This window comes from Simochromis diagramma, unplaced genomic scaffold (assembly GCF_900408965.1).
Source record: "Simochromis diagramma unplaced genomic scaffold, fSimDia1.1 OVJJ01000321.1, whole genome shotgun sequence".
Taxonomy (NCBI): domain Eukaryota; kingdom Metazoa; phylum Chordata; class Actinopteri; order Cichliformes; family Cichlidae; genus Simochromis; species Simochromis diagramma.
Window position 1 is genome coordinate 8,035,167 of NW_024386772.1, and position 11,862 is coordinate 8,047,028.

Genomic DNA, 11,862 nt, shown 5'->3' on the forward strand with positions numbered 1-11,862 from the left:
TTAACAGTCGATTATTTTTTAGTATGTGATGTGGTATGGGTAATATTACACACATAATGGCAAGAAAACTATTTGCAGGTTCCATTGACATTGTTCTTTGCAATCTATTTAGTTTGTCTTTTTATGCAATTTCTTATATATATAAATCATATTAACAGTCATCAAAAGACAAAAAACATCTGTTATACTCATTATAACTTTTAAATAGTGATGCATTATGATTATCTGCAAATTAAAAATCAGTTTAGAGCATTAAAACTAAAATAATACCATTGATAGCTAAGTAATATACCTGTTCCTTTAACAGGTCTAATTTGAAACCTATGAACACAAATATTATGTGAGTTAGAAATTTTTATCTGAATGTCATGTTATTAGACAGATACCGTACTCAGACCACAGTTTGATTAAACAATTTCCTCACCATGCTGAGTTTGTATTACCTCCAAAGCATTAATGGCAGCTGTACATCAGCCTTGGGGAAGGCTTTTATAGGCTAACTATTGATTTGAATCTGTATAGACACAGTATCTGCCCTCTGTCTCCTTTACTGCTCTCTGCCAATCACAAGGAGGTGGCGAAGGAGAGATTATAGCATTTGCTTCAAATTTCTGAAGTACTTCAACCAAAATTTTGTGTACTTCATATGAACACTAGCACTTCAAAGATGCTTGAATCAGTCCGTATGCAGCATTTCCTGGAAATCTTTTTCTAGTTCCTAATCATTTTCAAGCAAATTTCTTGTGTCTTAACTGTGCATGATATGATTTCAGGAGTGGGGAACAGCATGAAACCTGAGACATTTCAGTCATAGCTGCATGTGTGCAATTCTGGAACACAGTAAGAAGCTCACTGTGACAAGGTTTAATGTTTATAATGAATTAAACTCCCATTTCTTTTCCTTTGAAAAATATTTGAATCTAATTTCTTTCATAGAACAAACTATACAAACTGCTATACATAACTTCTATAAATGATGCCTTCGATTAGGAAGTGAGAAATAAATCAGTAGCCCCCAAAAATGGATTTGTCAAGTGATTCTTTTGCTTTAATATATAAATGACTGAACAGTTGCTTGGTGTATTGGCCGCTGTTATTGAGAAGTTAAATATAAATGGAAAGTGGATGGGACCCTGGTCAATCATAAGCTTGCAGGCAGAGATTTTCTTTCTTTTTGGCTTTGATTTGAGAGTGATCTTTCAAATCCAGAAACTCTGGCCTGTGATGTAATCGTTAATTATTAATGTACAGCTCCTATCCCCCCCTAGATTATAGTCATCCTCTGCTGCTTTTACAAAGCTTTCAAACTACCAATTTCACACTGGCATCTTTCCATCATCTTATTAAATAAACTCTAATGAAATCATTTAAAAAATTATAGTAATTGGGTAGTTCTAAGACAGAAGAGGTAAATCACAGGCTGTCTGACATTTTGCCAGCACATATGATTTCTGCTCACTGTGGCTTGTTGTTGTCTCTGTTTCAGAAACACTTCGCGGATAGTAGCCCCAGTGGTCAGTCCCAGAAAGCAGTAGTGCAACTTAAAAATGTCATGATAAGGACGCTTTTGAGTTCTATCTGTAATACAGCACAGCACTCTAGTGGCCACCAGGGTAATAATTGTGTGTGTGTGTGTGTATGTGTGTATGTATACTTTTATGGCTAGCCTACTGAGTTTAACTTATAGAGTTTGTGAGTGAGGTTCAGGCTGGTCTTCACTTTGGAATAAACCTTTAAAGGCCTCTTTGAGGTTCACGACTTGTGTTTTTTTTGTTAGGGTATGTGTTGTTTATGAGTGGTTTTATGTAGAAGTTTATACATACAGGATGGGTGTGTTTGTAACTCACACTAAGGTGTGAAGGCTTGGCTCTTTGCTGCTCATCTTTTTAGATTTGAGGAAAATGTTTGTCAGTACTGATGACTAAATATTAAGGTACTTATTATTCAAAAAAGGGTGTAAAAAGAAACATATTCGGCTTTATATGCATTCAGTGTATTCAGAAGACATTTGATGAGACAAATCTAATGAAACAGAACATCAAAATGAAGTGATGGAACAGCCGTGGCTTCGTTCAGCAAAATAAGATATTTTTTACATGGGTTGACATTTTGACACAGACCGTCTGTGTGTGATACAGAGAAAACGCTTGACTACTCATACAGACAGAAGGATGCGATGTGTTTATAAAACTGAGAACACTTAAGTATCAGTAACTCTTCCAGAAATGTACCATGGTCAGACTTCACTTTTCCTTTTGAGAGCAAATCTATTTACACAGCTAGAAACTAAAATAAAATGTCCTCACTTATGTGATTCGAAATAAAAAAACTTTGTTTTCAAGGACCTCCAAAGCATCGCTCCAGAGCATATTCATTCAGTGCAGGTGCAAGGCTACTTTTAGTGACATCATGGGCAAAAGCAGCAAATATAAAAATAGATGAAGAGAAGAATACAAAGCATTGATTACAAAAACACATATTGCTGTCTTTACATGAATCTTATTTTAAAAGGGGTAATTACCTTGCCCACGGATTATGGCCAACTGGAGAAGAGAGGGATTGAACTACCGACCTTGTGATTAGTAGACAACCTGCTCTTCCACCTGAGCTACAGGTGCACATGACTATATGGTTTCTCAATTTACCTGGAAACAGCAAGAGCCCTTGAATCCCAGGAAAAACCAATATAGACGTTATTGTCTCTAAAACTCATTATTTACAGCAATGCCTTTAGTAATTTGCTATTTAATAATACACGGACACGCACTCATTATAAAGGCTTAGTGACATTTGCTTTCATTAAACCATATCCCAAAAACCTGTTGAAACCACTGTTTTTTCTTTGCTTCTTTGGACTCTTACATGTAGAGATCTGAAGTCAAAATCCGTGATGTGGAAAAAAACACAGCAGGCAAGATTTTTGAAACAGCTTGGCAACACATGCCTGTCCTTTCATGTCATAATTGTTGGCAATTAAAATAACAAGGACTCTGAGGACATATTCAAACTGATTAAAGATTGAATAAATATTACTGATGTAACTCAGATGAAGACAAAGACAGACAAAATTAAAGGATGAAAAAACTTTTATGAGAACCTTCAGTGAAGGGGCCATGTAGCTAGCACAGATCTCTGTTTTGTGTGTTGATCTTGAACGTAAGAACAACTTGAAAGTGTAGCTTTACACGATTTATATACAGCTGAAAGAAACTCCAAAGTACAAAACTGATATCCATAGTTTTAAGCTCTGCATCCTTTATTAGGAAAAGTGTGCTCTCTTCAAATAAATGGGCATCAGACCTAAATAGTGAATAATTAGACATTAATGGGCAATCTATATAAATAATAGTTTTTCCATTTTGTGCAACACAAATATTCAACAAATTCATTTTAAAGTCTTGCACAGGATTCACATTACCATAAAGCTTAAGTTGCTAACAGCTCATGCACATTTTGAAAAAATGACTTCAACTTTGAAGAACTTTGAAGAAAAAAATATGGTCTCCATTTTCAAGTTGAGAATGAAAAACCTGATTCTTCTTATGATGCCCAGAATGTGCTTACAACACAAAAATTAAAAGATCGCATAAGTCAAATGTTAAGACTGCCCACCATGACTGGTACATACAACATGCCTTATCCTAGTATTTCTGTTTCTTTCTTTCTTTTATTTCTTTAACGTGAATTGTCTTATTTTCTTATCATCTGTCATCTTTTATTTATCTGTAAAAATAAAATAGTGTACTCCCTGGATATCAAAAAGCTGAAAGCTGTGTTTGTAAGCAGCTTTATCCTTTTGAATCAGCTATGAAAGTAGCTCTATCAATTTTCAACAAGGACATGTTTATTTATTCCAACAGGAATGTTCACAATTTTCCCAAACCTTGTGCCCATTTGCTACTCGTGCACTTGAAGGCTCACAAAGTGTAAAACTCTAAGCCTTCTATTCATGTTGTGGAAATAAAACAGTGATTTTTAACTCACCCAAATTCAAAAGAAAGGATCAGTTTATTCTATACATTAATGTAGAAATACTATATATTGATATTTGCATTACAATTTTGTTTAGATCAGAATCATCAGTCAAGGACACAGATGGTCAGTCAGGGAGTATAGGGAGCGGTCCAACCAATTTCATAGCTAATGCTGCCTACTCAGAGTGCATAGCAATTCTGCTGAGCCTGTTCTATTTGACATTGTGAATGTGTCATGTTCATAGGGATGGCTCCTTTCGAATCAGCCTGATGCAGCACTCACAAACTTCAGTCAAGCCTCACATCCACTTGAAAAAAAAAAGTCATGCAAGCATTTTTGCCAACAGTGAAAATTTCTCATCTGCCTGTATCTCCTTTAGCTGTATTAGCAAATCTGACTGCCTTAGTTGGCCAATCTGTAGTCTAAATGTAAAGGGCCGACTTAACAGTACTTGCATGGCCTACACACAAATACTAGAATACGTTAAATGTCGAGGCAATACATTTGCAGGTGGTTTTCATCCCATGTGTGTTAGCTATTTTTTTTTTTATTACTGTCTGTCAGGCACAAAGAAAATGATGAAGTGCAAATACCACTTATTACACTGTAATGTCCATCCCTATCTGTTGTTTTCATCTCCTATTATAGTGCCATGGACTTTTACAGCCTCCTCATCAAACAAAGGGACTGTTCAGCCAGTAGTGTGAAATCACATTTTAACGAAACCCACAGCAAAAGTAAATAGTTAAATAAACTGAAAAATAAAAGGCGTAACTTTATCTGCTTCTTTAAAGCTCCATTGACAGTTAATTAAAAACATCCTGCTTCTGTGATTTCTTGCTTTGGAAAAGCTCTTTCTGTTGGCTAATATTGATTGAAATGTACCAGGCCAGGGGATCCGATTTAATTTAAGCTCAAACAAATTCCCTTTTGATAATACTTTATGAAAGTTGGCTAAATCATTCTCAGTATAATAATGCAAAGTGAACAATGCCAGAACCTTGAATATTTAATGTATGAGAAAAATAAAACTCAAAGATCTCTTTACGCATTAAGTGTTTTAATTCCTCAAGTCTGTGGGAAACTAAACTTCCCTTGTCCACAACATGTTTGTGAGGATTTTCTAAGGAACTGTTTTGTGAGAGCAATGCCAAGGGCATGAAAAGGTAACCTGCAAATCTTTCTAAAAGGAGACTGTTCTCCTAAACCAAACCAGAAACAAGAGGGCTGATAACAACTTTCATTGTGAGATGTATATTTACTTTGCTGCAGCTACCCATTTTGCTTAAACATATATTTTTGCAGGACTTTCAAAATGAATCATATTGACCATAACAGCTGTACACTTGGAAAACCAATAACTATGGAAAAAGTATACTTATTAAAATTTTTATAGAAAAAGTCTGTATTAAAAAAAACTTTATCATGATGTTAGACATAGTCACAGCAGGTGCAACTTCACGAAGCTTTTAATATAGCCTATTCCTGATGCTTGTAATTGTCATATGTTTGCTCTCTAAAAATTAGCTACTTATTTCACAACAACAAATAGTTTGAACCACACATAAAATGAATTTGAATCAAGGTTCTTTGCACTTTATGCTGACTTATATGCAGTTATTATAGTTTTCTGTTTTCTAATTAGTTTGTATTTTTATTTTGTTTTGGTTTGCCAAGCGGATTTTCTTATTTCAGTTAAGCTTTTATTTTTTAAAAATGCTTAGTTTTTATTTTAGTTTTTATTAGTGTCAATGTTAGTTTTAGTGTTTTTTGAATATTATTGTATGGAGGGCATGTGTCGAAGGCAAGATGTTTTATTTTTTATTTTATTTTAGTTAGTTTTTGAAATTTTAGTTAGTTTTTACTTGTATCTTTTTTCTTATCAAAAACCGAAATATTTTTTTAGTTAACCAAACTAATTTTTTCACATGTATTTTTGGTTTTTAGTTTAATTTTAGTTAACTATAATAACGTTGCTTATATACAAATCTATTTTGCATTCAACCTGACCGCGAGCGCTTCTTCCTTGCTCGCTTTGTCCTGAGGTGGAATGAGCGTGACGTCAAAACGTCATCACGCAGAGTACTCGCGCTCAACAAAACGAGGCACGTTCGTTTCGGTTTGTTTTCACGGTGGAGGCTGAATGACAGAGCACGGCTGAAGTTGAGTTAAAGTGAGGCGATTCTGTGAAGAGTAAAGTTTAAACTGTGGGCAGCTGAAGACACAGGGTGAGGAATTTGTTCACAGACGGGGGAAAACGTGTGTATTTTTATTCCATCGGTTAATACACTGTCTAAGCTCAGACTAGCTGTGTAGCTAACGTTAGCCTCTGAGCATGCAGCATCCCTTGTGGGGAGTTGATGACGACAGGGTAGGAAAATAACACATATAGTCAATTTTTGATCCAAGTGATTGAATGCGGGTTTTTTTTTTAGTAAGGGCATAATTCTTCAAAGCAAGCTTTTTCTAGCTGTACTTAGTGCAGCATTGTATCTGAAAAGTCTGATAGCTTATTAGTTTGAAAATGTCATTTACTAATAAATGAGATAATATTCATTGTCAGAAATGCCTGTAGCGCTAGTTTGAAACCACCAGATGTGCAGTTTAAAAACGAGCATGCACACAAAAACAACAGGGAGGATTCAACACATAGCAAGCCCTTTAGTAATCAAGAATACCTGAAGCTGACTGGAGAGGGATTTTCATTTGCACAAACCTAGAAGAACTCCACAGTTCACACCAAATAAATACATGAGTGAAACATTTTGGTAGATTATTTTATGAGATGATTAGCAGCACTAATGTGTACCTATTATACTTGAATAGTGGTATGATTTTTTTTAGAGAAAGGGCCGGTTTAATTGTCATATGAGATAATAAACTGTAGGTGTAATAGAAAATGCAATTTGAAGAATTTATCTTAGGTCTACAGAAATTGTGATAGTCATTGTAAGCATAGTTGCATGGTGTATAAAGTTCCAGATGTATAATTTTGCTGTGGGAAACTAAACCTGTCCACAACATGTGGCAGATAATTAATATATAAAATATTGTGTTTAAAATTTTTAAAAATCTGCAAATACTCTTGCATTGTAAACTCCATGTACATATTTTTGTCTTTTTTTTTCTGTGCAGGGTTAACAAAATGTCTGAGTCTGTCATCAGATCGAAACAAGCTCAGAGAGAAGTCAATGGAATTCCAACAGAAGTCGTCTGTACAGAGTTCAGTAATTACATATTTGTAGTTCTCACTCAGTATGGCAAAATTGGGACATTGATCTCTGTCACACCCGACTCCAGATCTAATGATCTAAGCACCCCAACGTTCTCTACAAAAGTACTGCTGGGCAAAGATGAGGTACACTGGCTGAAATTGTTCACACAAATATCGTGTCAGTGTGATGCAAACTTGTTCACGGGACATCAGGCAGACTTGTTGCAACACAGGGTATCTCATTTCATGCTGTTAAAGGGCAAATGAGATTGATTCTGGACTGCTCAGGCGGATTGTGGCGAAATTAGATGTGTGCAGGCCTGAAGCTCAGTGGTCTGTTAAGATTTACTCAAGAAAACCTATTTCATCTCTGCATGAGCATGTCATTTTCTCACAGTCATACATTGCAGGAGAAGTAGTATCAGTGTCTTATTGGATTAATACAAAGTTTACTTGCTTATGAATACTTTTTTGTTATTTTTGCTCCTCTAGCCATTTTAAATGGTGATACTTGCAATGCTTGTTTCTTGTAAAGTGAACAACTGTTTTAGATCGAGTGAGAAAGTACATAGAGGTCATTACACAGGCTTTCTGTGCGTTTTGAAGTTTACAGTCATGACACAGAAAATTAAAGTGTGTTGTATGATTTCCCTGCAGGGGAACCTCAACAAATGAATTAGTTGTAGTCATAATGTGTGTGATTTAAGCGAACTGAACAAATAATGCTTTGGTGATAATCTAATCCCTGATTTTTCTCTTTCCAGCCTCTGACACATGTCTGTGCCAAAAACCTGGCAATGTTCGTGTCGCAGGAATCTGGCAACCGGCCTGTCTTGCTGGGACTGGCACTGAAGGATTCCTCCATAGATGCAATAAAACAAATTAAAGAGATGATCAAAAGTTGTCAAGTCTGGTAGGAAGTAATTAAAACGGACATGAAGCCTGTAGGCGGCGTAAAATACAGCTCGTCTGGATACACTGTCACGTTTTATCTCTGCATCTTTTTTAAAATAAAACTCCCCCAAAAATTAATCTGATTAAAACAATTATGTCTCCAAGACATAAATGTGCAGAGCAGATTGTCTTCCACAAAACATAATTTATGAAATGCATAATTAACTGTTTGTTAAAAAGAAAGATTTTCTGCATGTTGTTTTCCTTTCAAAAGCTCAATGTGTGCTAAGTGATGGTTTGCAAAATGATGTCATCACTGTATATTTTTTTCATTATTAACACTCTGGATTATTTTTGTCATCATCCTCAGAACTTTGTACTTTTGTGGGGAAAAAAAGCCTTTTATAGAACATATGATTCATTTGTATTTAAAGATGCATATGAACTTGGTTAAGATAAGAGCCTTGGTTTTGTCAAGTACATTTTGTTATTCATTTGTTCTATAACATCTCACTACTTGAGCTTTGATATTAGAACAATAGCTAACTTTTATATGCATTAAATGTAATTAATATGCTCAATTTTGTTTTGCTTCGTCAATTTTTTTGGTTTAAATGTAAGATGGGAGTAAGAAAAGCCTTTAGATGTCTTATCCTGGACCTATAGACCAAACCCCTGAAATATTCATTTAATTTCAGAGAAAAATGACCAGCTTTCTTAAAAGATTATTTTATTATAGCCATCTAAAAATTATTTTATTTTCTGACAGTAATATACAAATACTACATTTTTGTTACATTTGTGAAGTTGTATAGTCAAGTCCATAAATATTTGGAAACTGACACATTTTTTTTCGCTTCACTCCCACAGGGCATTTTAAGTCAAGCAGTGAAATTGTGATTGAAGTGCAGACTGTCAACTTTAATTCAAGTGGTTTTACGAAATGATTTGCAATTGGTTTTCTGTCTTTTTGATTTGCAACTATTTAGGAGTTAGGCCTTGGATAAAAGTGCCTCTCCCACTTTCAGAGGCTTAAAATGCAGTTAGTGACTGACTGAAGTATTGAACCCACGGACATTACCAAATGTTTCTCACCTTGAGATGCTCTTCCAGACTTTTAGCTACATTCAGTTACTGCCTTTTTGCATTCAGTTTTGTCTTCAGTAGCGCAACAGCATGCTCCATGGGGTTGAGATCAGGTGACTGGCTTGCACACTGAATATCCCATGACTTTGCCCTGAAAAACTCTTAGTTTGCTTTTGCAGTATTCTTTGGGTCATTATCCATTTGTGCTGTGAAGCACTGTCTGATCAGTTTTGCAGCATTTGGCTGGATCTGAGCAGAGAGTATAACTCTATACGTTTCACAATTCATCCTGCTACTTCTATCATATCTTGATTGTTTGATTGAAATGGGAATGGGACAAAACTGTGGTGGCATAGAGAGAGAAAATTACAAAAATACTGAATTATCCTAAAACATAAATGTATATAATCTATAACTCAGAGTATACATTTCAAGAATGTAATGTTTACATGTTCTGTTGAAATCAATGTAGCAAAAATATAAATGCACCTTATTTAATAAATCAATTTGCATATTTATGTCCAATTTTCAATGTTAGTATCTTAATCCAAATTTCATCCTAAGACATGAAACTAAAACCCTCACAGACTAGCATTATGTAACCAGTTCGCACAGCAGTAGTGCCTGAGTGTGTGAATTTGTAAGTGCATCAAATGAAACTAAAAGGAATGCCATCTTATATTTTTAACATTCTTCATGGAAGAAAACTTTTAACTACCTGTTTTCTGAGTTGAGCATATTCCAGGCTCTTGCTTTACAAAAGAATATCTTTCTCATGTTTACAAAAGATTAAGCAGACATTTCAATGGTGTATTAAATTAACACGTGATGAATTCCTTGTGTTTCTCCTAAATCAAACAATTTGTGCCTTTCTAATGTTTTTGTTTTCATTCACGTTCAATAAGAACTTGCCTCAAAAAATATGATTTAAACAAACTGAAATACTGAAACTGCATTGTCGACATAAAAACTGACCACAAAAAGCCCATCTGAGAAAACCCAACCCATGTAATCTCACTGTTCTGTTTCATAGGTCTGCAGTCAGTATAAATATAACGAAAGTACTTTTGTTATTTTTTTCCCTTTTATAATAATAGGGACTTATCTTGTCTGAAATAAATAAAGGTGATATAATATCACTTGATTACCAAGGCTGGAATTTAGAAAAGAAATGAACTTAAATAAATATGGTTGCTTTCCATTTAAAGAGATGATCAATTTTAACTCTTGCACTTGTTAAGGGTAAGTATTATTAGCATTTTCTCAGCAACGCCATAATGCAAATTGAGATACACTACAGCCCTCTTCACTTTGATCATTTTATTATAGCTAATTATCTTTGTATAGCAAGACAGTTTTCTAAATCAACGTTACAAAGTGCTTCTCACAGGGCAACAACATCATTACCACCCGATTTTATTAAAGTGCTGTGGTCATAGTTTGCCTGTGGGTTAAACAACTTGTTGCAGTTTCAAAATATATTCATAAATTAACTAAAGTTAGTATAAGATTGAAAACAAAGCAGCAACTGAATTCTTTCCTGTTACGTTTTTTTTTTTGGTTTTATTTTTTTTAATTAATGATATTTTTCACTGTTATTCACTTTTATTCCAGCCAGCATAGTTTAAATGAGTCACATCAACAATGTCCGCTGTCACATTATCAAGTAAAATAAAGCACAAGCATTTTTGGAGCACTGGGCGTTATTTTCTTTCACAGCTTTTATTGCCCTCATGATTCTTTATACTAACGTCAAGGAAAACTTATTAGGAAAAGACAAAGACAACATTTTTTAAATATTCAGTCACAAGTTGTGAGTTCATAAAAATAGTATGAACAGGTACTGAATAGCACTTTTTGTCATATAACCCGATGTTCCCTTAATGAGGCCAGGTCATATTTTACATATTTTATTATCTTCATAGCCAAGTAACCTTCCTCAAATTCCTCCTAGGGTCTGCCTTGAAGAGAAGACAAGAAGTAACTATAAATTTATCAACTTTTGTCAAAGTATCATCATTAAATAAAACATCTAAAGAAATGAATAATGTAGAACTAGAAATAGAACATAATAAAGCACTGCGTTCATCCAATTTCCTGTTGTTTCATGTAACTTTGCATAGGGGCGCTCCTCATTGATGAGAGGCTAGTAGAGCTTTAGTGCACTTGAGCATTCATCTAAATCCATCAGAGAATACCATCTCATCTTTGAATCTTATCTTAGATTTTTCCCCATAAACAGGGCAGAAGGCAGAGCCCATAGAAACGGAAAGTCAATAACAAAAACTTTACAATAATATGACAACGTAAAGAATAAGATGATGTTTGTCTAATTATACAAAACCAGCACCAAGGTGTCACTGAGTTTGTTGGTCCAGGCTCCTTTAAAGAAAGTCCTGCCACCGTCTATGTGATCTTGCAGCAACAGTCAGTGGTCTTGTTATACATGATGTATATAATATGAGAGGAGGCCGGCAAATGCTGCTACAGTCGGTGCAATCATCCAGTTCACCAATAATTCTTGGGGTCTGGGTGCATATCCTTGGCTGTGTCATAGATGATGATGATGGGTGATCCTGATGTGCCTTTCACGTAACCACTGAATTCTATGCGAATCTCTGCCTCTAGCCTCAGGTGTAAGCGCACCTGTGAGCGGAAATGTGCCGCACTTTCTGTCACTGAAGTAACGCGAT

At 35.0% G+C, this 11,862-nt stretch overlaps 1 protein-coding gene across 2 annotated transcripts; it reads left to right on the forward strand.

Annotated features, from left to right (window-relative positions):
- Window positions 1-6,064: 6,064 nt before the first annotated feature.
- Window positions 6,065-10,002, forward strand: psmg3 (proteasome (prosome, macropain) assembly chaperone 3). 2 transcript variants are annotated; one of them, XM_040046496.1, is made up of 3 exons: window positions 6,065-6,234; window positions 7,111-7,333; window positions 7,954-10,002. In XM_040046496.1, the coding sequence occupies exons 2-3, from the start codon at window positions 7,121-7,123 to the stop codon at window positions 8,104-8,106; spliced, it is 366 nt and encodes a 121-aa protein (XP_039902430.1). In that variant the 5' UTR covers window positions 6,065-6,234; window positions 7,111-7,120; the 3' UTR covers window positions 8,107-10,002. The 2 variants fall into 2 exon arrangements, with proteins under 2 accessions (XP_039902430.1, XP_039902425.1); XM_040046491.1 differs by having other exon boundaries at window positions 6,234-6,346.
- The last annotated feature ends 1,860 nt before the right edge of the window (window positions 10,003-11,862 follow it).